At 36.7% G+C, this 26,706-nt stretch overlaps 1 protein-coding gene across 5 annotated transcripts; it reads left to right on the top strand.

Moving 5' to 3' along the window:
- The first annotated feature begins 1,285 nt into the window (after positions 1-1,285).
- On the top strand, positions 1,286-20,583 carry LARP7 (La ribonucleoprotein 7, transcriptional regulator). 5 transcript variants are annotated; one of them, XM_022596394.3, is made up of 13 exons: positions 1,286-1,411; positions 7,419-7,629; positions 8,117-8,217; positions 8,290-8,373; positions 8,507-8,671; positions 8,750-8,843; positions 8,921-9,262; positions 9,346-9,490; positions 11,370-11,521; positions 12,319-12,437; positions 15,799-15,958; positions 16,206-16,297; positions 20,221-20,583. In XM_022596394.3, exons 2-13 carry the CDS (start codon positions 7,428-7,430, stop codon positions 20,299-20,301), a joined length of 1,737 nt encoding a protein of 578 aa, XP_022452102.1. In that variant the 5' UTR covers positions 1,286-1,411; positions 7,419-7,427; the 3' UTR covers positions 20,302-20,583. The 5 variants fall into 5 exon arrangements, with proteins under 5 accessions (XP_022452102.1, XP_089767704.1, XP_022452101.1 ...); XM_089911578.1 differs by having other exon boundaries at positions 8,918-9,262; positions 12,319-12,374; XM_022596393.3 differs by having other exon boundaries at positions 8,918-9,262.
- The last annotated feature ends 6,123 nt before the right edge of the window (positions 20,584-26,706 follow it).

Here is a 26,706-nt window from a genome sequence, read left to right as displayed (position 1 = left end):
GATTGCTTATATGCTATTTACAAATTGCAAAATAAAATTTCCCATTGTTTTCCTAAATTAGAAATATTACTTGTTTAAAATTTAAAAGGAACTGAGAAGGTCCAAACTCATATATGTGGTAAGTTAGTTTATAGGACTAGACATCGAAAAAAAAATACTAACTGGATCTTAAAATATTTAGAAGCCCTAATTCCCACATTCAAAGGTGAGTCAACACCCCTTTCCTACCATTAAACAGGAAAAACGTTTTTAGCGAAAAGCATCATATATTTCACTGAGGTGCAAAGATAAAAAGCTTTCTGAAAGTATTCATCTATCCATATCTCTAAAACAATTCAAGTGTTGACCCACCTCTAGTGGGTGAAACCTTAATGTGCAAATAAGTTTCTGGCATGGAGACCCTAGATGTTCTGTGATACTTAATTACAGAAATACATACATATCTTCACACATACATTATTGTGCTGCTTTATAGATTTATGTATAAAATTCTGTGTTATCACTAAAATGAGATGTTTTCTGTTAAGTACGACGAGATGTTTTTGGTCCTTTTGTTTTGGAACAAGCAGGATCTTTCGAATCCCTAAATGATTCACAGATTTAAGAGTCACGAACCCGATAGCTTATTAAGAAAGCATCCAGTCCAGATAACCAAAAGACGCTCACATTTCATTTGCCAAAGTTTAATTACCATGATCCTATGTAACCAAATGACAGTGGAGAATTGACCCTTTGTCAGTCCCAAAAACAAAGAGCAAAACCATCTCTGGTTCTCACACGTATGTGGGAACTGCAAAGTAAGGGCTGGGAAAGGCAGTGAAGAGGAGACACCAGTTCTTACAAGTTGTCCGAGAGCCCTGTGATCCAATCCTGGTTCCACACGGCTTCCTTACCGGTCCGCTTCTGGCGGAGCAAATTCCTTCGTCCAGTCGCGCCAAAATCAGTGACACCACCTCTCGCTCAAAACTCCAGCCTAACCCTCCTTACACCCCGGAAACCCCGTGAAACAGCTCACTTCACCCATCTATCGCACAAAATCCATTTTCGAACGTTTCCCGCGAAAAGCCGTGACGTCATCCACTCGCGACCACACCAGATCAATCTCCAACATTTAGCCCGCCCACACCGCCCCGGCGAGAACCGCCGTTTTCAAACCGCCAATCAAATTCTTCATCGTCTGCGAGCCTCCGCAGCGGCCGCCTTCTCCGATGCCCCGCCCCGCACGCTGAGGCAGCCCACGCCTGTGACGTAAACGACAATCGCACAGTCGCTGGGCCTGTCTTTTCCGAGGCGTACGGAAGAACGCTGTCGCTCCTCCTATGACGCTAAAACAACTACGACTTTAAGGATCGGGAGACGGGAAGGACTGAAGGACGCAGTCTCTGGCCCTGTATTTTGGGAATTGGACAGAGTAAGTTCTAAGTGGACTATAGGGTCACCCAGGTTAGGTGAGGTCTGAATTTCTCTCAGTCCTTTTTTATGCAGCCCATTCTAACATCTGTCCTTCTCACCCCGCCCCCTCCCATCAACCGTCAGTTTGCTCGTCGTAGTGCTCTGTGCGCACGCGCAAAAGTCCTCCGGCAGCCCTTGTAGTTCCCAATTTTCAGTGATTGGGGGCGCGTGTTGTCCGGTGTTGGAAGGTTCGGGGCCGTCCAGCGTTTGGCGGCGTCCGTGCGGAAGGACGGGTACCGAGAGGGGCAGTAGTCAAAAGTGAAATTGCTTTACTTCACAGGTTCGAGTTTTGCTGGCTAAAAGATAACGAATGTGAGGACTTGTATTTTAAAATTAAGTCATTTTCTTTCTCAGAACTTTAGTGCTTGTCATTCAGAGAGCTGAAAATCCAGTTATGGAAGGAACAAATAATAAGCGTTAAATAGTGTACCGAGTACGTTAATAAACTTACTTAAGAGAAAACAGATGAGGAGGCAGTTGATTACGGGAGACGTGGTAGTGGAAGGCTAGAAAGAGTAAGATACCATTTAACCTGGGCCTTGAAAATTGTATAGAAGTTTATAAGGCAAGGAAGACGAGAAGACTCATTTAAAGCGAAGGCCCAAGAGACAAGAAAGTGGGTACTGCTGAACAGTCAGCTGTGACTAGAACAATAGTTCTTAACCTTTTGGGCACACCATTTCCTTTTAAAACATGATTTTAAAGCTATGGATGAGCCTCCCAGGAAAATGCATGTACATGTGAAAACATTTTGCTACAAATTTTTCTAAGAAAAATTGTGGAAGACGTTGAAATGGCCCATAATATATGTATGTGTATATATATATATATATATATATATATTCACACACACATATATGTGGTGTCTTGTCTAGCTCACTGTTCCAGGTTATCTCTGCCTTTCATCGTCATTGAGCTATTTTACAATTGTGTAAGTTGTAGAAAACAATAATGGAAACCAGTCTTGCAATTATTGCCTTGACTAGTATTGCAATCTATTTTAACAAATTCATTTCAACATTCCTGATTGCTTGTACTTGTCTAATTTTTGAGTTCTCCTTTGAAAAGGAGTTTTTGAGTAACTCCTTTTAACCAGGAGTTAAAAACTCCTGGTTTTTAACACTTGGCTAGTTCCCTGGTTAATTGCTTAAATAAAATCTTTGACATGTGATCATTTTATATTTGTAGAAGAGTCATGATTTCACCTTTTCTTTAAAATTTATCTTTTGAAAATTTCATGGGATTCACAAGAATTCTTGAAATCCATCGCAAATTCCAGGGACTTCAGATTAAGGATTTCTGAGTCAGAACATAGAGCACATGGTGACAGGTTGCAAGAAGGTCTACTAAAAAGTAGGCAGTGTGGGAGTCAAGCATACCTGAGCTTACTTACCCAGCTAGCTTTAGCCAAGTCACTTAATCTTTGAGCCTTTGTAAAAAGAAGTTAAAAGAACCTAGAGGGATTATGAGGATTTAAAACAACGTATGTAAAGTAACTGACATTGTTACACGGTAACTTTTATTTGTTTAAAGCCCATGAAACCAGTTCATTCAACAATTTTTTAAAACTACAGATTATGTTACTAGAAGGTGCTGAGGAGTTTCTAATGTTGGAAGTTTTAATGTCAGAGTCAGAAAATTAGATCTGTGTTTTAGACAAGTTACACAGCTTCTGTGAAGGATGGATGACTTCTAGAACAATTTATAAACTAGTTCCATACTGTTGTGATAGTAGTTGTGGAAAACACTGGATGGAGATAAGGGCCATTCCAAAGGTTGAATTGATAGTACTTAATAACAGATTGGTAAATGATAAAATGATAATAAATAATAATGCTTACATATTATTGAGTGTGTGCTATATAGCAGCAATGGGAAGTGGTTTATTTATTTTGATTAACTCTTACAACTCTATTATGGAGGTATAATTTTTATTCACATTTTATAGACCATAGAAAGGTAACTTGCTCAAAATCCATACAGCTAGTAAATAGCTTGATTGGTTAACTAAATGGAATATGTCATCCTTAAATAAAATGAGGATGGTGAGAAGAACAGTCATGGGTAGGAAAGATAATAAGTTTGATTTGGAATGTATGGAATGACAACACACATATTTGTTATCATAGGACATTGAGAAAGTAAACTATGAAGATCAAAATTGTAACAAAAATACTGCCATGTAACTTCCTGATCTTCTGCAACCATTGTGTAGGGAAACTAACTTGTACCATAGCTTGTTATTTCCTGTTTAATTCAGGTCTTCCCCTAAAGTGAAGGTATACTTGATTATCTATAGAATATATTTTTAAGATTAAAATTTGCAGATGAGTGTTATTCACACTAGGCAAGATTTTCTGAACTTAATTCTCCAAGCCACAAAAAATTCTTTAGGAGAAGGAAAGAAGGAGAGTATCTGGGCTGAGATATGAGAATGATGGGAAAAGTCTGATTTCTGGGAGAATTGTGACTTTCTGTGCTTATGCAGTTCTGTCCGCTATTTCCTTAGATGGTGGCTTTGACGATGCAAAGAAGTGGAGAGCTGGTAGTCTGCCCTCTATAATTTGTAGTTTTTTTAGAAGGGAAAGTTAGCGTGGACCCTGCTGTAGTGACAGTCATACCCTAAATTTGACCCCCTAACAAAATAACTTGAAATGCTTAACACTTTACAGTTTATTAGATCCTTTTAGTTATATTATTTAGCTATTCAACAAATGCTGAGGTTGTGATCAAACTGAAGTCTCTACCTTCATAGTGTTTATATTCTAGTAAGGCAGACAGGCAATAGAATTATAATTCCAGTTAGGGATAAGAGGATACAAGTGTAGAAAGTGGTGACTGAGGGGGCGGGTAGGGTTAAGGTTGGCTGGGAGGGGATATTTTAGATTGGGTGAAAGAGAAAGCCTCTTTGAGAAAGTGACATTTGCAGAGACCTGAATGAACAAGGAAGTAATCCCTGCAGGTGTGGCAGGGAAGCTAGAGAGCAACAGGAGCCTTGATGGGAATGGCCTTAGCTTGTTTAAAAAGGAACAGAAAGGTGGTGTGTTGTGGTTGGAATGAGCACTCTGGAAGAAGTTGCGAGTGATGAAGTTAGAGCGAGATCCCCAGGCCAGATGGAATAGGGCCTGTAGGCCACAGTAAGGGTTTTGGATTCTATTCTGAGTGTGATAAGAAACCTGTGGAGGATTTTGTTCAAGAGATTGACATTTTATTTACATATTTAAATGATTATTCCAGCTGCTATCTGGAAAATTGATGATAATGGAAGAAGAGTAGAAGCAAGCAAATGTTAGGATGTGTTTGCAGAAGTTCATGCAAGACACCGTGATAGCTTGGAACAGGTGGTTGTGATGGAAGAAATGAGAAAGATTCATATTCAGTATGTATTTTGAAAAGGTAGAGCTAACAGAAATGCTAATGAATTGGCTGTGGGGTGTGAGGAAAGAAGAATTAAGAAGGATTTCAGTGTTTTTGCCCTCTCAGCAATTTTGTCACTGGTGTTTTCTGAGGTGGGGAAAACTAGGCAAAAAATAGGTTTGTTAAAATTAGAGAGTTCAATTTCTGCCAATTTAAGCTTGAGATACGCAAGAAATAAACAAGTGAAGAGGTCAAATGGACAGTTCCATGTTGGAATGGGGAGCTAATGGGAAAAGTCAGGGAGAAGATAGATTTATGAAACATCAGCATAGAGCCAAGGAGCTTCAGGCCAGACGCCCTCTGAAAGGAGGTCTGTGTAGATAAGAAGGGGGCTCAGGACTGAATGCAATCCTAGGCAGCATGTAAAGGTAGAGCGGAGTAGGAGGGTCCAGAAAAGGAAATTGAGAAGAACACGCCTGGAAGCTAAAGGAAGAAAATGTTTTCAGTGAGGGAGTTACCCACTGCGGATGCTGCTGAGAGGTCCGGTAGACAGCGGAGATAATTGTTTTCAGTTTCATTAGAAAGGTGGAAAGGAAAGCCTGACAGGGTGGGTTGGAGTGGGAGTGCGAGGTGAGGACTATGCTTATGCAGCACTGAATGACACCTGATTGTCTTTCTAATGATAAATTCTGACATATTCCTCCTTTTTTTTTTTTTTTTTTTTTGCGTTACGAGGGCCTCTCACTGTTGTGGCCTCTCCTGTTGCGGAGCACAGGCTCCGGACGCGCAGGCTTAGCGGCCATGGCTCACGGGCCCAGCCGCTCCGCGGCATGTGGGATCCTCCCGGTCCGGGGCACGAACCCGTGTCTCCTGCATCGGCAGGCGGACTCTCAACCACTGCGCCACCAGGGAAGCCCCATATTCCTCCATTTTATGAGTTATGCTAGCATCATCTAAGTAAATACTTCATTACTTGTATATTTAAAAAATTGGTGCTTAGCCAATCAGCGGAAGCCTATTCTAAAAATACCAGAATACTCTTCTATTGACTTTGGTGAGAATGCATTTAGTTGGAGATTGAAGTGAAATGCATTAATGGCTTTGTACCCTCTTACTGGATGTCACTTTGAAACACTATTTCTGGTACTGTCTGCAGCATCACTGCTGCAGTGACAGATTCTAGCTGACAGTCAGACTCAGGAGACACAAATAGGCTTTAATCTAATACTGTGTTTACTGAGCTTTAAAGGATACAAGGCAGAAGATACAGTAGGGACAGAATCTTCATCTCATCTGGAGTCCTAGCCCCAGCATTTACTCAAATCCACTGCTTCCCCTGCCCCCAGCCCCCCCATCTACAGTAGACAAGTATGGCTTCCACGGATAAAGGCAAATGGTGTTTTGGGTCACCTTGATATGTAAAAGCTTTAGCCCTTTTACCCACCGATCTACTGTGTCATTCTGGTCACAGCCTTAAGGACTGCATACCAGCTAATAGCAGCACCCAACCCAGTGCGACAGAGGAGAAAGATGACTCTCCCCATTTGTCTTAATGCTCCTGTTTCCAAAAAACCATGTTATGGGAGACCGAGGTTATTCTTAGGCAAGGCTGCATCACCCCAGGCCTCATGTTAAGCCTTTGCTCATCGACTCATTTTTGTGTGCATACCTTTAGTGATTCAACTAAGATGACACAATTCATTCAACAAATTTTTGAATGAGTACTGTGTACCAGGGACTGGGGATTCACCAGTAAGCAAAAGAGACAAAAATCTGATTTCATCAATCTTACATTCTAGGAAGGATAAAGAATAGACAAATGTATAGTAATAGGGTTATGGGAGATCTCACTGAAGTGACATTTGAACAAGACTTAAGCAAGTGAGGAAGCAAGCCATGTTATCTAGGGGATAATTTTAGAGAGAATAGCAAGTTCAAAAATCCCTCAGTTCAGTTTGCCAGCTGAGTTGTAGCTACAGCTAGAAAAGCAGCATGGCTGGAGCGGAGGGAGCAAAGAGGCATGCACAGTGACTTGAGGAATGAGGGGGTTGAAAGTTGCTGACCAAGAAATAAACACTGGGACAGGAAGGTCACCTGAAAAAGAGATGGTGGATTCTGTGACTTGTCAGTTGAATTCTGCTTCTAGTAAACAAATTAACATTTTTTAAAATCAAGAATCAATTTTTATTTCATTAGAAGTTGTATTTTAAAATGCAAATAACTTTTTTGAGGTTTTTCAAAATGAAGAATGTTTCAGTTCCTAATGTTATACTTTGAGATATAAATGTAGACATAAATTATACTAGGATAATCTGGTTCTGCAGTTTAAGACATAAAATGCTGAAGCTGTGCTCCATAACATAGGAGGTAAATTATTTTAAAAGTAAAAACAAGGCCAAATGAGAAGTGAACGAGAAAGAACTAAAAAAAAAAAAACGACTCAAGGCCAATGAAAGTTTCCTCAGCTGATGTGAAAAATGAAGTGTTCCCCTGAAGTTTGTTCTCTGGCAGTCAAATTTGAGTCCATTTCCCTTCAGACAAAGGCTAAACTAAACATTTTTTCTGTATTATTAATTACTTGTACTGAGTTGATATTTACCTTTTCCCAGTTGACAGGAATGGAAACTGGAAGTGGAAATCAAGAAAAAGCACTGGAAGAGGAAAGCACTGAAAAGAAAAAAGAAGTAGAAAAAAAGAAACGGTCTCGGGTAAAACAGGTGCTTGCAGATATTGCAAAGCAGGTGGACTTCTGGTTTGGAGATGCAAATCTTCACAAGGATAGATTTCTTCGAGAGCAGATAGAAAAATCTAGAGATGGATGTAAGTTTGCTTCAGTGTATAATTGAACTAGTTTTAAGAGGTGTATCTACTTCTAAGATAGTGTATGTAATGTAGTGTATATAGCATCAAATCCACCACACTTGTGTAATGTGTATAATTTTACAAGAACTATTGTAGGCCACTTTTTGTAGCCTTTATATTTTTACAGTTAAAGACTCACTAGGCCTCTAGCAACTTCAAAGCAGATGAACATTTACCACGCATGTTTATTTGAGAATGCATAGAGGTATATGCAGGATTCAGACAGAAAGGCATTTTACCTAGTCTGCATTTCAAAACACCTTTGACTAGTTTTGAAGGGAAGTTGTATCAGTTTTCTGTTATGAATGTATAACTGTGACCAGTAGGGCTGTGTCTAACTTAAGGGGCAGATTTAATTCATCCCAAGTACCATTTATCCTGCTGGTTTATCTTTTTAATGTTTTCTTTTTAATGATATTTATTCACTTTAACTTGTTCTCATTAGATGTTGATATATCACTTCTCGTGTCATTCAACAAAATGAAAAAATTGACCACTGATGGAAAGTTAATAGCCAGAGCACTGAAAAATTCAGCTGTTGTAGAGGTAAGAATTGTTACAACTTATTATGTCACATAGTATTGTATTAGTGTATTAACCTTATGTACTGTTTTAAAGCTGGATTTAGAAGGCACCAGAATCAGGAGAAAAAAGCCTCTGGGTGAAAGACCAAAGGATGAGGATGAGCGGACTGTGTATGTGGTGAGACATTTTTCTGGAAAAGCTCAGAAGTGTTGTCCCCAAAAAAACAACAGAAACATTTTAATATTCAGTTAAGTAAAACTTTATTCTAAGATTTAACATTTTATTTAATATTGCTTCTAATTTATCATAGGAATTACTTCCCAAAAATGTTAATCACAGCTGGATTGAAAGAGTATTTGGGAAATGTGGCAATGTTGTTTATATAAGTATACCACATTATAAGTCTACTGGAGATCCAAAGGGATTTGCCTTTGTGGAATTTGAGACAAAAGAACAAGCAGCAAAAGCTATTGAGGTAGGTCCAGAACCTAAAACAAAGGAAAAGAGAATAACCAACTGTTTTAAATAGTAACAAAATTTTATTTCATTTCAGTTTCTTAATAATCCACCAGAGGAAGCACCAAGAAAACCTGGTGTATTTCCCAAGACAGTGAAAAACAAGCCCATTCCTGCCCTTAGAGTAGCTGGTGAGTTATTAAATATTTTTAAAGTAGATGTAGTTGAAGTAAAATAATAAATAATAAAAAGAAAATTGTTACAGAAGAAAAGAAAAAGAAAAAAAAGAAGAAAGGCCGAATGAAGAAAGAAGACAGTATCCAGACCAAAGAGTCAAATATGGACCCAAGCAAGGAAAGCGTCTGTAAAAAAAGATCGAGGACCACATCTGAGGGCTCTGAAGTAGAGGTTACTGAACCCCAAAAACCACCCACAAAGAAGAAGAAAAAACGAGAAAGAACTGAAGTATCCAGCTTACCTTTAGGCAAAACAGGAAAGAGAAAGAGAAGTAGCTCTGAAGATGCAGATTACTTAACTCCCAAATCAAAACTTAAAAAAGTGGCTCAGAAAGACATTAAAAAAGCTTCAGAAGTTTGTAAAGAAAACAAAGGTATTTCTAACTTTAAGCTTACGATTAGATAAATAAGGTTTTCTTTTTTTCTTAACTCACGTCTTTATTGTTTTTTAATTTAGAATTAGAAGTCTCTACTGAAGAGGAAAAAGACACTGGAGATATAAAAGATGGATCCCTCTTGAAAGCAAAAAGAAAGCATAAGAAAAAACATAAAGAGAGGCATAAAATGGGAGAAGAGGTTATACCATTACGAGTACTATCAAAGTAAGTCAGCGGTACAAATTATATTGTTGGCATTTGACACACTCCATCACCATTGCTAAAGTGCAATTCCAATTTATATTGAACAGAGTTGCATATTAGCAACAGTAATGGCCTGAAGCCATGATCTGCAGACAAGTTGCTTTAATATGATTGGGGTTTAAAAAGGAACCACCACACTAAAACATGGAAGCACTTATTTTTTATCAAGTCACAGCAAGTGCCTCCATGTTAAAGTAGAGGGTGTTCCTTAATAGATTTAGAAGTAGAGCTTTAATGTATCATAGACCGGCCATTCAGTTAAGTACTCCTGAAGTTTTCTTGAAGTTAAAATGAAAAAGGAAGACTTACCATCACTAAAACATGGAAGCACTTACTTTTTTAGTTTCAAAGCAAGTACATCCACGTTTAAGTGGTGGGGAGCCCAGTCTTGGGAAGAAAAATAAAAATCATGAATGTCCTTTGACCTGTAAAGAAAATTTAGAAAATAATCTGGGATCAGAACAAACGCGTCAGTTTGGACCTGTCCGACAAAGATATCTTAAATTAAGTAAAATTTCATTGTAAGGATTATATATTTTTATCCTTTATTCAAAATTTAACAAGCAATGCTGTATTTTCATTATTTTCAGAGCTTCATTAGTAGCCAGTTTCAACAGCTTATCCTATAAAAATAGATCTGAATCCTTGAAAGTGTCGGTTTGGGGACACCTCCACTGAAACATGGAAGCACTTACTTTTGTTTTACACAGCAGGTACCCCCATGTTAAAGCAAAGGGGATCCCCTTGGTTTCTGTAAGTTAGAAAGGTTGATATCTCGAATCCGGAGGCATAATTTGGATTCACTTCTACTAAAACATGGAAGCACTTACTATTTTAAAAGTCACAGAAAGTACTTCCATGTTAAAGTTAAAGGGAGTCCATCTACGCAAGGGGTGAGAGATAAGTAGAAGAAAACAAATGGCATACCTTTTAGAAGAGAGTTTTTCTTAACCTTCCTGGATTACTTTCCAAAGAATCCAGTTTTCCTCTTGGAGGGTTAAAAGGCAAGGACTTTGGGTACTTCTATTTATACTATTCTTAACTCCTGAATTCCTTTTGCCTTTTTATCTCAGAGAATCATTACAAGAGCCCTTTGTTATTCTAATGTATCAGCTCTCAGGGAATGTATGGTCCTGGGTGGGTCTGGATACTTTTTTTTTTTTTGAAGTATACAGATGTCAATGTTAACAGCTAAAACCATTACCACAGATATTCTCCTCTTTAAAAAAAAAAAAAAAAAAATCCCCTATCTGCTTGTTTGATGGCATAGATTAGGGTAACAATGAGTGCTCCTGCAGAGCCAGGCGAGGCATTGTGTTTCTATCTGGAGGAGCTCTAGCTGTTTGAAGAAACATCTTACACGTTAAATGTATGTAAATAAATAAATTGCTTCCATGGGGTGTTTTTTTCTTCTTAGAAATTCCTTTTGACTCAAGTAAATACTAAGGAATGTTGTCTCTCAAATTGGAAGCAGTTTAACAAATCTTTAAATTTTAATTTCTCATTTTTTCCCCAGAGTTGACTGACTTTTCTAGTAAATGTTACTAGTTAATTAATTCAATACTTTTAGTTTCATCAATTCAAATATTTGAAACATACTCAAGAATTGAATCATCAAATATAAAACATTTAATCTGAATGTTGGGGCAAAGGGAACTCCCCTTTGCTTGTTTGCCAGATGGACTTAGAACTCAGGAAATAATTTGAGTGTAAGTGTTTAAAGAAAGAAAGGTTGGGAGGAGGAGTGATTGTAAGTCACTGAATGTCTGTATTAGATACTTACTTTTTATTTAATGATCTATTGTCACTATTTTAAAAGTACAGTGTTTTTTCATTATAGGACCCAATGGCTGGATTTGAAAAAAGAGTATTTAGCACTGCAAAAAGCTAGCATGGCTTCTTTAAAAAAAACAATATCCCAAATAAAATTAGAGTCAGAAATGGAAACAAACCATGAAGTACCTGCTAAGTCCGAAATGAAAAATGAAAAAAGTAAGCATCACTATGATAGTTTTTGTAGCATTATATTGTACTTACACTAAATGTACTTTCTGAGTTATTACATGATAAACTTTAGTTTTAAAAACTTGATTATACAATGGTTGTTATTAGAAAAATTACTGATTTGTCAAGTTGTCCAGACGTGTGATTTATTCTTAACATAAGAATATTTGAAGGGTTCATTTTAAACAGAATCTTTTTTAATCATATAAGTTTTCTCTACAGTTTTCATTATTAATCAAATTTAGTAATGAGTGCCTAGTTTGAGTTGAGCAGGTTTATAGAAACAAAGCTGATAATTTCTCACCTGACATGTTATTCCTTGGTATTAACCACAAGCAGGAACAAATTAAAACAAGATTTTTGTGAAATCTTCAATATTAGGATATATTTTAAATTCCAGTAAGTTGAAAATATAAATTTCACATTTGAATTGTAATTTATATACAATATTCTTATATATTATCCTATGCCTGTTTATTTCTTCATTGAGTAAAGCACTTTGTTACTTGGTTCATTGAAAAGGAGCTTTTTTTTTTTTTTAAGGTTTTACAAGTGCTCTTCTAATGGTAAAAGTTTGCATTTACAATAATAAAGGTTTTTGTATTTTACTTCATGGTGATCTGCAATAAATAGTATAACTTACAACATAATGACTTTATGAGCAAATTTAAATTAATTATTTAAATCAGGCTGAGAAATCATTATTGTTATTCTAAAGTGGGCCTCCTAAGGGTTAAATTATTAAGTGTAAGAGATTTATTTCTGGTCTTCTTCTTTTCAAACAGCAGACAGTGAAGAGGGTGGTCCCCAGGAGAAGGTTAATGCAGCAGGACCACAGTTTGTGAGTGGTGTGATTGTGAAGATCATTAGCACTGAGCCTTTACCTGGCAGGAAACAAGTCAGGGTAATGCTTTTGTATCCCCAGGATAGTTGTTTCTCTTTGCTCTAAAAAACTCCCCCATGTGAAGGTGTTTTGAATGTGGAAAATGAAGCAAATCAAATTAGAATTTGTTCTCTTGTGGTAAACTGATTACTGGTTTTGATTCCATAATAACCCTTAAGTTTGACTTGAAGCAAATTCTAAAGACTGAAATTCCTCTCTGGATCAAATTTACAGTGAACATAGTTTAATCCATTTATAGGAAAAGTGCAATTTGTACTTATTTTTATTGGTGCCCTTAATGGTGGTTGTATAGTTAGATGAGGAAACCATACTATAGTTATAACTAATAGGGTAGATAAAGTAAAATGTTTTCCAGTATTCATTTTTTAGGGGACTTCCTCTGTTTTCAGGAAAACCTAGAGAAACTAGATTTTAGGAAAATACTTAGTGCTAAAACTTTTTAAAATATTTAATCAACATTAGAGTTGGTTTGAAATTATTTTTAAAATAAAATTGTAATTATCTGCCGTTGTCTGGTTTGGAGCAAACTAGAGAATTTGTAATTTGTTTTCATTAGAGCTCTTAGCTTTCAATAGATTCCTAAAAGATTTTGTGACTTAAAACAAGTCAGAACGATTTTGGAATAAAAGGGTTAATATGCATATTTTTCACTTACCATGGACTTAGTTTATTTTTGTCTGTTAATGAATCCTCTTGGGAATAGAAATTTTTTTCCTGAAAGGCACTTTTTTTTTTGGAGAAAAGAGCCTTTAAAATTTTTATTTTTTAAAATTTTTGGTATTTTTAATCCATGCTGATTATTTTAAAAATTTGAAACAATTACAGAAAAGTGTAAACTATTTTCCAAAGCTCCAAAAATTTTACATGCATATGCAAATAAATCTTTATTTCTACACAATTTACACTTTAAATTGCTATTCATACGGTACTAGTCTTCTTTTTTCACTTTATAAAGTTATCTTCTACAGCATTTTGTACCAGCACAGCAATATTCCTTTCTTATTCACATATTCCTTTGAGTGGGAGTACCGTATTTTATTTACTTTTAAACCTTGTCACCCATTTAGGTAAGACGCTTTCTTTTTAAACTATATAACATGTTCTGTAACATAGCAAATATATTTAAAATTCTTATACTGACATCAGCACCATGTAGTATATTGTTTTGCTTTTGCATAGACTCTTAGCAGTCACATTTTTTGACTTGCATAACCATTAAGGTTGCTCATTGTAACCATCTGTAAGCACTCTTCATCTGAAACCCTATCCCCTAAAATCCTGTAGCTGTCACTAACACAAAATTTAGATTCTCATTACAGTATTAAACCTGGTCAATCCCAAATTGGTATTACCAGCTTGCATTTCAAGTTTGGTCACAGTATAGACTTTCAAATAAGAAGGATAAAAAATTGAGGATGTAAACACTGCTGTGGTTAGTCAGATTGAAAAAGATTTAACAGAAAAATTACACAAAGTTTGTTATTTGGAATGACTGACATAGGTTTAATTATATTTATCAAATAGCTTTTATTATCTAAATGGTAATTATGTCAATTATAGATTCTTCATTTATGATCACCAAAATCGTAAAATAACTGCATTAACCAAGTTAGTAATTACTTACATTTTGCTGGAACAAAAACTGAGCTACGATTGTTACTGCTGTCTGTGACTTGCCCATGTGATTACCAGGTTAATTTGTCATTCTAAGAAGGGTTTTAAATCCGGAGATTAGCCTGACATTATAATGGATATTTAGTAAATATCTTTTGAATTGTAGTAATCTAATCTGTCTGATAAATCAATTATAAAACTCTCACTACTACCAATGAACACATTAAAATTTCATCACTTCATACCATAGTTTCTTGCTTTGTGTCTAAATTTAATACTGATTAGATAGAGAAATGGGAAGAATTAGCAGGTATATTTCTCTCCAGTCCTCTTAATTTTTTTCCATTGAATTAGCATACATTTATTAAGAGCCTATTTTGTGATAGGCAGTGTTTTAAGTGTTGGGATGAATTAAGATATAGTCCCTGGCTTGTACATAAGCACAGGTTTTTACTACTTTATAAACTTTTCTTATGAAAAAATATTTCCAGGTATTGCTCAGTTCTTTTTGTAATTCATACTTTAAAAATCCAATGTCTAAAAGTAATCTAGGGAATTCTCTGGCGGTTCACTAGTTAGGACTCCGCGCTCTCACTGCCGAGGGCCCGGGTTCAATCCCTAGTCGGGGAACTAAGATCCCACAAGCTGCATGGCAGGGCCAAAGAAAATAATAAATGTTTTAAAATAAATAAATAAAAGTAATCTAAATTAGTTGTGCCTTGAAATTTTGGGTTAAAACTAAAGGAGGTGAGGTGGGTAAGGCTTTTTTCCCCCAGTTGGGAACCTTCAGTTATTTCTTTTAGCTTTATGAATGGAAGTTGATGAATTAAGAATTAGTGTAACATTCCTGCATAATTGCATTGCGTACACTCTAGATCCTGCTGTGAAAAAAAAAAAAGACTAGGAATGCAGGAATCTTGTTAATTTGCCCTCACAGCAGGCCGTATAGGTAAAACTTTTCCTTGCTGTGTGACTCAACTTGTTTAGAAGAGGTTGCTTAGGTGTTTTTATCAGAGAATAAAAGCTCTTGAGCTATCTGTATTCCCATAGACTACTTGGGAACTACTTTGTATGTTCCTTGAAATGTTTTTCACGAGTGGTTATAAAAAGTTTACATATATTTTAAGTCATAAGTGATTTGGTACAGGTAACTGGAAACACACCTTCCTTCATCCCTTTTCGATTTTGTTTGTTTTTAATTTTACTCTTTAACTACACCCAGACTTGGAAACCTTCTTCTGAATTTGGAGTTGTATTTGTACACTCCGCTCTACAAATATCTTTTCCTTATGCAATATTCCCATGCCAGTTAAGATTTTAAGGATGCTGTTGAAGGAAGGAAAGTTATTACTAGAGTTGATGTTAAATTGGTTCTCAGCTTTGTCCAAGTCACTTTTTAAGAGCATTCGTTTTGGGGGCTTTTATTCTTTCTCTTTTTCTGGTTTTTTTGTTTTTTTTTTTGGTTTTTGGCGGCACTGTGTGGCTTATGGGATCTTAGCTCTCCGACCAGGGATTGAACCTGGGCCCTCAACAGAGAGAGCACAGAGTCCTAACCACTGGACCTCCAGGAAATTCCCCATTTGTATATATTTTAGAAGAAATGTTTGATATAGGATAGTTTCTCCTCATTTTAAATGACATATGGCTCAATTTTATAATAGATTCTAGTACAGCCATTGGAATAATTTTAGAATTATATTAAAACATTTTTGTTATTTACTTTAAGCCTTTCTAAACTCTAATGCAGGATACTTTGGCAGTAATCTCAGAAGTTGTTTATGTTGATTTGCTGGAAGGAGATACAGAATGCCATGCTAGATTTAAAACTCCTGAGGATGCTCAAGCAGTAATAAATGCGTATATGGAAATTAAAAAGAAACACTGCTGGAAACTAGAGATTCTTTCTGGTAAAACTTTATAGAACATTCTTTTTCAACAATTCTTATTGTGGGGTGATTGTTTTATAATTTCTGAGTTTGGCTAATGAAACTACGTTGTTGGGTTTTTTTGGTACTATAATATGCATAAAGTAGCATTAATAAAATGAGACTATTCCGGTTCGGTTGTTGACAATATAAAGCCTTGAATATGTTTCTTCATCTGTATCCTTATGATCAGCATTTTCGTGGGGTTTTTTGTTCTGTTTTTTTTAAGGTGACCATGAACAGAGGTATTGGCAGAAGATTTTGGTAGATAGGCAGGCCAAACTTAATCAGCCTCGTGAAAAGAAAAGAGGCACTGAGAAGGTAATCAATTCATTTTTTTTTTTATTTCTCTAGATTTTGAAATATACGAAATTAGAATTATTTTCCACACAAGGGTACATAAGTTTATCTTTTTTTAAAAAGAAAATAGTGATGTAATTTAAATTTCTGGCTGCTTTCATTTATGGCTTTGTGGTGAATGATTATTTAAAGATTGTCTTAATGGTAAAAAACACAATGTATTTAGATTGTACTTTTTAAAAATATGAGCCTCCACAGATAAGATTGAGAGACTATGCATAACATTCCCTGTAGCAACGGTAAGCTTTATTCCTTTTTCTCTAGGCTAGCTGACAAGTGAAAGAAACAAATAAGTACATTAAATAATTTAAAGCAAGCCTCTCTTTCAATAATTTTATTTTAAATGACACTAAATTTATCAGATATTTATTGTTGCTAGTAAGCTGTCTAGTTTATTCTTTTAAAACATTATTATACATGTAAAGGTTAGAACATCTTAAAGTGCTTAGAATAAAATAGGGCACATAATAACTGTGCCTTATTATGTGCACATAATAATAGTAATATTACTAGTATAAATTTTTTAATGTATATTGTAAAAATCGGTAAAATACGGAAAGATGTACGTACATCCTTTTATGATTGATTAGCACTTGAAAGGTCATACTTCCTGTGTTCTAGGTTTGTTGCTTTAGGGTCCTATTTATAAAATTCTTTGTTGTTTTTTTTTAATTGGAAAATTAAGTTTTTTCATCAGCGTTAGATAGCCTAGGATTCATTGGAATTTAAGATGATTTAGGAGGAGGTTTTCTACTGGTCTTTGTTAATTCTGTGAATGTGGACTGAATTGGCTGAGATGGGGAGGCCTCCCTTCTTAAGGACTCTTTCAGGTCCATGAGGTGTTAATTTCAAAGCCTGCTTGAGAGTATTTAAATGTTAAAATCATTAATCCAGAACTGACAACTGAAATGAAATCATTTTGTTAAATAATGCTTATCCTTCTAATTGGTGTGAAATTTCATTTAAATTGTATATATTTCTAAAACTAGAAATCAGAAAGTTTATTTTTCAGAAAGATTCCATCTCCACAAATTAAATTTGAGACAAGGAAATAAACAATGACTTAGGGAATTTTATAAATTGGGTTGGAAAGCAGTAAGTAGTTCTATCATTGGGAGAGTTCTCATTTACCTGTTACACCATCAGGTTTATCATACACATGATTTGTGTGATAAACCTCTGAAAGTATAGACTCCTAGCTAAAGCTATGGATGTAACTAGTTTGCTCATTTCATGAAATGAAAAAAAGGTACCACACAGAGAAGCTTCTCAGAGGAGAGGGGGTTAGACCGTAATTTAGTTTACTTCTTTCTTAATTCATTTAATTAATATTTTTGGTGCCAGTCTGTGTTAGCCACTGTTCTAGGAACTGAGTATATAGCTGTGAGTAACAAAGTCCCCTTCTTTGTTGAGGCTTAGAGGTAATATATTAATAAGTCAGATGATGACATGTGCTGTACAGAAAACTCAAAAGTATAATGGGATACATGAGATGAGATTGTCTGGAAAGTTCTATCTGCAAAGGTGACAGTAGAGGAGACCTTAGGGAAGTGAGCAAGCAAGTCAGGAAAATTTAGATGCACAGGGCTTCCCTGGTGGCGCAGTGGTTGAGAGTCCGCCTGCCGATGCAGGGGACACGGGTTCGTGCCCTGGTCCGGGAAGATCCCACATGCCGCGGAGTGGCTAGGCCCGTGAGCCATGGCTGCTGAGCCTGCGCGTCCGGAGCCTGTGCTTCGCAACGGAAGAGGCCACAACAGTGAGAGGCCCATGTACGGCAAAAAAAAGAAAAAAATTTAGATGCACAGCTTTCCAGTAGGAGGCAACAGAAAGTGCAGAGGCCTTGGGACTTCCCTGGTGGTCCAGTGGTAAAGAATATGCCTTCCAATGCAGGGGACAAGGGTTTGATCCCTGGTCGGAGAACTAAGATCGCACATGCCATGGGGCAACTAAGCCAGTGTGCCACAACTACTGAGCCCGCCGCCACAACTACTGAGCCCGCCGCCTCAACTAGAGGGCCCAAGTACCACAGACTACAGAGCCCATGCACTGTGGAGCCTGCATGCCACAACTAGAGAGAAAAAAACCCGCATGCCACAACTAGAGAGAAGCCCGCGTGCCGCAACTAAGAACCGACACAGCCAAAAATATAAATAAAAATATTAAAAAAAAAAAAAGAAGAAGAAAGTGCAGAGGTCTTGAAAGGAGATTGTGAGACCAGGACAGTGTAGCTGGAGTACTGGAAGCAAGCATGTTAGTAATGGAAATTAAGTATTTTAGAAAAAGTTAGCAGGCAAAAGTATAGCGTAAATACCTCACTGACATGCCAGCCTACCGTTTCCACAGTAACATTATACTTGGTCCATAATTGAGTGAAAAAAAAGCACTAAAAAAAATCCTGGTTCTTATTTTCACATTGTGGAGGAGAAGGCTACTGGGGACACTTTCCTGAGCTCTGGTCAGTTTACACAGAATTAAAAGAGAAAAGAATTGGTAGAAATATTTTATTTTCTATGTATGATATTTTTACCCATAAAAATCAAGTACAGATACGTTAAATTAAGACCTCTGACAAAAGATCAGTAAGATGAAGGAAAGATCTGCCAAAAGGGGTCTGATTCATTCTACCCAGACCAAATCTTTGTAGTGTACCCTATCACTCTGAGCACGCTGGTAAAATTAGATAACAGATACTGGAGACACAGTAAGGCTTTTCTCATTTCTCTTTAGCTTTTAAAACATATTTGAATTTTTAAATGTTTTTATCAAAATGTTCTTTCCTTTACAAAGTACTGATGGTTAGATATTAAGCAGGTATAGGTGGAATTCATAAAATTTGTGAAGAGCATATCGGTGTGACAGTTTTAAACACTTACATTTTGACTCACTTCACTGATAAAAAAGCTTTTACTTTAATCTGAAAGTGATTTCCTGCCAGTGGCCACTTATCATCAGTTTAAATAAACTATTTTAATGAATACTCATTAGAATCTGTGTTTTCAAGAGAATAAAATTTTCATTTCCTCCAAAGCTAAATAAGATACCTTAAGTTTTTTTATCAAGAAATCTTCTGGAATATATGGATATTTTAAATGTTCTTCTGCATTCCACATAATTTCATTTGCCTTCTTTAAAATTTTCAAGTATTTATGTAAGAGTGTAATTAATAAGTACTCTTAATAGCAGTTTCTTATTTGGAATATTTTTTAAATTTGTAAGCAAACCTTTGTGTAGCACTCAGCCCAAAATATGCTGTCTCATTCAAATAATATATGAATTTTCAAGCACAATATAATTATTAAAGACCACACATCATTTAAGAAGTGTCTTGATAATTAATACTCAAGCCCAACGGCTATGAAACAACAAATGTTGGTCCTTAAGCCTCCTAAAATGTCAAAAAAATTACCAGCATGGAATGGTTTTTTTTTTGTAATTTTATATTGTAGCATAATTGATTAACAATGTTGTGTTACTTTCAGGTGTAGAGCAAAGTGATTCAGTTATACATATACATGTATCTATTCTTTTTTCAAATTCTTTTTCCATTTAGTTTATTACAGAATATTGAGGAGTGTTCCCTGTGCTTTATAGTAGGTCCTTGTTGGTGGAATGGTTATTTTTAATTGAAAATTTTTTTAGTAATCTGGAACTAAAATGAGAGGATCTTAGGTAATTCAAAGATTTAATATCTATTTAATAAGCCATAATCTAGACACTTCTCTCTGTAACTGATTTGATGTAAGCTTAATTATCTCATTTGTTTTCTTCTTCCCCTTTTTAAGAAGTTTTATTCAAGCTAATAGTTATGAGATTTTTCTAGTCATAATTATCTTTCTCTTTTTACGTATCCAGTACATTCTAATTTCTGATTTCTTTCTCTGTAGTTAATCACCAAAGCCGAAAAGATCAGACTCGAAAAGACTCAACAAGCAAGTAAACACATTAGATTTTCTGAATATGATTGAAAAAACCATTTTGGTTCACCTCTTAAGATTTCACTGGATGCTAGAGCTATTCTTAGGGAATTCTTTTTTTTTTTTACGGTAGTAATGTGTAATGAATGTTTTTCTAAAACCTACATTTAATTAAAAGAAATAGTTTTGTTCCTTAACTTGTAAACAAGACGTTTGTCCAGAGACAATTACACTGTATACCACAGTTTTTTCATTAAACATTGTATTTGTTGAAATTATCTGATATAAATTAACCTCAAACTGATTTAGAAAATAAATGTGTTTTGAACATTATATTTTTTTCCAAACATTATCATTAATTTTGCTGTTTTGTATTACAAAAACAATAACATTTTTGCAAAAATAATAGTACTACATAAATAAATAGTGTAGGAAACAATGTTTAACAGAGAACTCTCACTGTAGTTATTATTTTGTAGCTTGCTTTTTCCATTTGAAACATCTTAAATACTTTTTCATGTTGATTTATGCAGAGACGTATGTGTGATATTTCATTCTGCTTATTGCACTTTGCCTATCGGAGCTTCCACTGAACAGACCATATGAACTGTTTCCAATTAAAATGTTAAGTGAGTTTGTTTTCATAAATGAAGCTAATAAACATTTTATTTTGGTTAGACAAAATAAAATGTACCAGATGCTATGAACACAGAAAAAAAAAAAAATCTAGGAATCAGCCTTAGGCATAACCGAAGTCTGTCATTTTATTCGGGAAAATCACAGAATGGTATACTGAAGGCCTTCCCAGAACTGAACCTGAAGGGCATGTACGTGACTGGCATCTTAATCTCTCACCAGGTGTCAGGAAAGTACTCTGGACAGCCCTGGCGTTCATTTTCTTGGGCTACAAACCCATTTTTAGTTCCATCAGCATTGTCCAGCAGTGAAGGACTAATTTGGCTGTCCCTTCTATGCATTGTGGGAAGCAAAGGATCAAGAATCTATTCATTCCTATGAGCCAGAAATTTGAGGAAATTGGCTGCATCATTGGTTGGGATGGCAACAGCTTATCAGTACCAAAAATAGGTATGCTGGGTCTTCCCTGGTGGCGCAGTGGTTAAGAATCTGCCTGCCAATGCAGGGGACACAGGTTCAAGCCCTGGTCCGGGAAGATCCCACATGCCGTGGAGCAACTAAGCCCATGCGCCACAACTACTGAGCCTGTGCTCTAGAGCCCGCAAGCCACAACTACTGAGCCCACACGCCACAACTGCTGAAGCCTGCGTGCCTGGAGCCTGTGCTCTGCAACAAGAGAAGCCACGACAATGAGAAGCCCACGCACTGCAATGAAGAGTAGCCCCTGTTCGCCGCAACTAGAGAAACCCCGCACGCAGCAACAAAGACCCAATGCAGCCAAAAGTAAAGACAAACAAATTTATTAAAAAAAAAAAAAAAGTATACTGACAGGTTGCCACTGACTCACTAGTTTTTCTCTCCCCATGAAGGAAAGCTAGCATACACACTCGTGAAGGAAAAGAATGATCAATTAATAGTTGCTAAACCCTTTTGTGAGGATTGTGACTAAATAATGCTCCAGTTGATCTAGAATAATCAAAAGTAGGTGTGTGTATGTCTCAAGAATTGAGTTAATCTCAAGGAGGACCGTCATAAGGTGACTTTGAAGAGGTTATCAGATAAAATCTCAGAACTTCTCCTCTTGGCAGTCCTTAAAACAAGAGAAGCAATCATTCAACAAATATCTGTGTTTAGACACTCTTGCTCTCGTGGTGCTTATGTTTCAGCAGTAGATAGAGAAAATAAACAAAAATAAGTAAAAATCACACAGTTGGTTAGATAAGTCCTAGGGACAAAGGGAAAAATGTGGAGAAGGAGAAAACCCTATTCATTCATTCTTTTTTTTTTTTTTTTTTTTTTGCAGTACGCGGGCTTCTCACTGCTGTGGCCTCTCCAGTCGCGGAGCACAGGCTCTGGACGTGCAGGCTCAGCGGCCATGGCTCACGGGCCCAGCCGCTCCGCGGCACGTGGGATCCTCCCGGACCGGGGCATGAACCCGCGTCCCCTGCGTCGGCAGGCGCACTCCCAACCACTGTGCCACCAGGGAAGCCCTCATTTATTCTATAATTCACTTAATTAAAGGAATACTTATTTAGCCCCTGCTATATATCAGACACTGACACTATAGACATTAGAGATACAAAGAAGAAGTAAGGAAGGTCCCCTGCCCTTAAGGAATTTACAACCTTGGGGAAGACAGGCAAGTCAACATAAAGTTGCGATACAATGTAAGTGACAGGACAAGTTACTCCAGATATGGGATGGGTTCCTGAAAGCAAAGTCAATTCTGCATGACCTTTCAAGGTCTCTAACCTTTGATCCTTTGGGTAAGTGTATTCCCTTCATTATCCAACACTTAGTACCTAGTAATTGCTTAGTAAGTATTTGTTTAATTGAATGTGTGCTTCAGGATGTTCCCCAAGATCAGATGCTGATTTAGTTGCATAAAGGATATTTTCTCTTTCAAGTTGCTGATTCTCAGGACTCTTGTTCCTTTTTTTTTTTTAAAGTGCCTACAACATACCTGTCTTTGTGCATCTCAGTGGGGTTTCCTTCCTTAACTGCGATGCTAATTTTATTTAAGCACCTTGCAGTAGCTCAGTACCACTGTCACAAAGAAAACCTCCATGGTCATTGTCTTTTGTTAACCTGTTTACTGTGTTACTTCAGTGAAGTAGGTGCCACTATTATCACCACTTCAAAACTGAAACTGAAGCACTTGCCCAAGGTCAAATTAGCTAGCCAGTCTAGGATTTAAACTCAGTTTCTCCTGCTGTAAAGACCACATATTTAAATGATTAGAACACCTCCTTTTCTCCCGGCCTCTTCCCACTTCCTTTCTTATTTCCTTCTTTTCAGCCAATGCTTTACCTCTCGTAGTAGAGATGTACTGCAATTTCTTGTAGTTATCTGCTTTATTTTACTACTAAAAGCAATGCTGTGTGTCCTCCACATTTGTTGACGTGTGTGTGTGTCTGCAGTACAGATTTCTGGAATAGGAATTGCCAGGGCAGAAATATATTTTACATTGCATGACTGAAATAGTCCAAAAACACTGTACAAATTTTCACTGCCAGCAACAGTTAACTACATTCTTGTAAATATTTTCTCCCATTCAATCTCTTGCCTTTCAACTTGGTTTACGGAACATTTATTTTACAGATATTTTATATTTTTACAGTGATATCTTTTTTTTTTTTTTTTTGTCTAAACCGCATGGTTTGTGGGATGTTAGTTCCCCTACCAGGGAACCCAGGCCCGTGGCAGTGAAAGCACCGAGTCTTAACCACTGGACCGACAGGGAATTCCCAGCACCATATCTTTTAATCTGCTGTTAATAGAACATGATTTCCCAGTCTGAAACCTGTGAATCCTGTCTTTACCTCATTTTTTGGTTTTGATATCCAGAAGATAGAGACATAAGCAGAGCTCTTTCTTGAGTTAGCATGAGTGAGTCCATTCTTTGCAGCCAGTACAACCTTAATTAAAAGGAATATCATTCTTTAAAAAATAAATCACACTTTTTTTTAGTCTAGGTTCATGAGTTTTTAGACAGTAGTAATTTCTCAAGAACTCAGTAGACTTCCTTGATTCCAGAGAATTCCACATGCTAATAACCACATCCTTGGTCTTTTTAAAGACATATTTCTGTGCTATCTTGCTTCCTTACCTCTCTCTGGATTTAAGAGAGCTGCTGTGACCAAGTTATACTATTCATCTAAAATTTTTTCCCCCAAATTTCCATAGTTTTTTTTAACCATTTTTTTAAATTGAAGTATAATTTACAATGTTGTGTTAGTTTCAGGTGTACAGCAAAGTGATTTATATGTACATACGTATATATACTTTTTCACATTCTTTTCCATTATAGGTTATTACAAGATATTGAATATAGTTCCCTGTGCTATACAGTAGGTCCCTGTTGGTTTTAAATCACACGTTTTTGAAAATGCCTTAGGAAGTTTATAATACAGAAAAGCAATTGGAATGAAAGACTAGAAAGGAGTCACGCTAGGAAAGAGTCAACACTATCACTTGTACTTAGTCCCCACTTGTCTGTTGACCTTCTTAATGATACCACACAAACAAGGCTGCTTTTTTCATATTGAGGCACAAGTCATGCACTGATGGCAGCATTTGCATAGGTTACAATGTGAACCTATGTTCTTGGATTTGGTGTTCTTGGATTTGTGCAGTGCACAATCTGCCCACCATACGTGTCAGCCCAGTGCACAAGGATGTTCAGCTTTTTGTATTTTGTATTTGAGAATATTCTTCCACTGCTGAAGGAAACAGAACAAAAAACTAACATTCTTATAAATCATCACAAGTAGTCCAGGTCTGGGGTGATCCAAACCTAGAGGCATGATTTGTAATACAGACCAAATCATCATCTAAGTAGAGACTTCAGGGACAAGAATTAAAATAGGGATCTCTAAAGGTAGTCCATCACCCTGAGATTTTGAACTACTATAGGACAATATTAGTTTTTCATTATTATTCTTTCTGTAACAAATACTTAGAGCTATAATCATAACTATATTCCAAGGGTATGGAATATAATTTATGTTTCTGGAAGGTTTTAGATTTGTTTTATCTTGAGTAAACAAGGCTTGGTCTTAAGAAAAGTGTTGTGTTTTTGTTTTTAATCCTACAAACCAATGAGGAAAGATTAAACTTAATAGAAAAATGGATGAGGATAAGGAAGTATAAATGGCCAATAAACATAATGAACAGACCCATGAACTCACTAGTAATCAAGAAAATGAAAAGGAAAATAAAATGAGGCACCCTGCCTTTTATGGGTCGATTAGATTGACAAAATAAAAAAGATTAGGGCTTCCCTGGTGGCGCAGTGGTTAAGAACCCGCCTGCCAATGCAGGGGACATGGGTTCGAGCCATAGTCCAGGAAGTTCCCACATGCTGCGGAGCAACTAAGCCGGGGAGCCACAACTACTGAGCTGCGTGCCGCAACTACCAAAGCTCACGCTCCTAGAGCCCGTGCTCTGCAACAAGAGAAACCACCGCATTGAGAAGCCCGTGCACTGCAACTAGGGAAAGCCTGTGGGTAGCAACGGAGACCCAATGCAACCAAAAATAAATAAATAAATAAAATTTGTACAAAAAGAAAGATTAGTATTAGTATTATCCTGTATGGTCAGGGATAGGGGTAAAGGGGTAATATTATATACTGTATTGTGAATTGATAGAACTTTACCACCATGCAACTGGAATCCACGGTATTATTTAGAATAATAGCTTATACCAATGAACAGTTATTTGAAAGGATCAACTGACAATATCAGCATCCTTATATCCCTACAATAGGCTTAGCTGATGCCAGGGGAAAAAAAAAAGGCTTTTATGTGCCTTGAGTCCATTTGATAAGCCTCTTGCTCTGTTATCTTTTAACTAGAATAGATCTGAATTTGTATTTCCAAAAGTCTTTAGTGGCATGAGTAAATAAAAATTGTTGCGATTTAAGGAGTTTATTTTCCTGTACTTAAAGAACATTTATTTCATGGAATTACTTATAAAGTAACCTTTCAAACAAACTCCTGCCAAATCCTTATTTTAATATAAAGTGAAGTGTACAAAAATAGGATGGCTATTTAAAAATTAATCTTCAGGGCTTCCCTGGTGGCGCAGTGGTTGAGAGTCCACCTGCTGATGCAGGGGACACGGGTTCGTGCCCCGGTCTGGGAAGATCCCACATGCCGCGGAGCGGCTGGGCCCATGAGCCATGGCCGCCGAGCCTGCACGTCCGGAGCCTGTGCTCCGCAACGGGAAAGGCCACAACAGTGAGAGGCCCGCGTACCGCAAAAAAAAAAAAAGAAAAAAAATAAATAAATAAATAAATAAATAAATAAAAATTAATCTTCATATCTCGTGGGTTAACTAGTGAATTCATTATTCAATTGATAAATTACATTCTGAACCAATGAGTATGGAAAATAATAATGTACATCTTTACCTAAAATATTACAAAACCATTATTTCTGTTGCAATAGAAATCAGCCCACAAACGAAGGTGTGCAAGAAATATAACTTTATTTTCCCATAATACAACTTTATTTCAAGCCCCACATCCCACAAATATTCTTTTTTTTTTTTTTTTTTGCGGTACGCGGGCCTCTCACTGTTGTGGCCTCTCCCGCTGCGGAGCACAGGCTCCGGACGCGCAGGCTCAGCAGCCATGGCTCACGGGCCTAGCCACTCCGCGGCACGTGGGATCCTCCCGGACCGGGGCACGAACCCGTGTCCCCTGCATCGTCAGGCGGACTCTTAACCACTGCGCCACCAGGGAAGCCCTATTCTTTTTTTTTTTTAATATATCTTTATTGGAGTACAGTTGCTTCACAATACTGTGTTAGTTTCTG

The sequence above is a fragment of the Delphinapterus leucas genome, chromosome 5 (genome assembly GCF_059928025.1).
Source record: "Delphinapterus leucas isolate spDelLeu-1000000601 "Yukka" chromosome 5, BTC_Dleu_Yukka2, whole genome shotgun sequence".
NCBI classification, from domain to species: domain Eukaryota; kingdom Metazoa; phylum Chordata; class Mammalia; order Artiodactyla; family Monodontidae; genus Delphinapterus; species Delphinapterus leucas.
This window is presented reverse-complemented; position numbering and strand designations above follow the sequence as displayed.

Coding starts and splice junctions, on each gene's coding strand:
- LARP7 (XM_022596393.3), top strand. CDS start 7,428: ATGGAAACTGGAAGTGGAAATCAAGAAAAAGCACTGGAAGAGGAAAGC. Junction 8,374..8,506: donor ATGAGCGGACTGTGTATGTG/GTGAGACATTTT, acceptor AATTTATCATAG/GAATTACTTCCCAAAAATGT. Junction 9,263..9,345: donor AGTTTGTAAAGAAAACAAAG/GTATTTCTAACT, acceptor TTTTTAATTTAG/AATTAGAAGTCTCTACTGAA.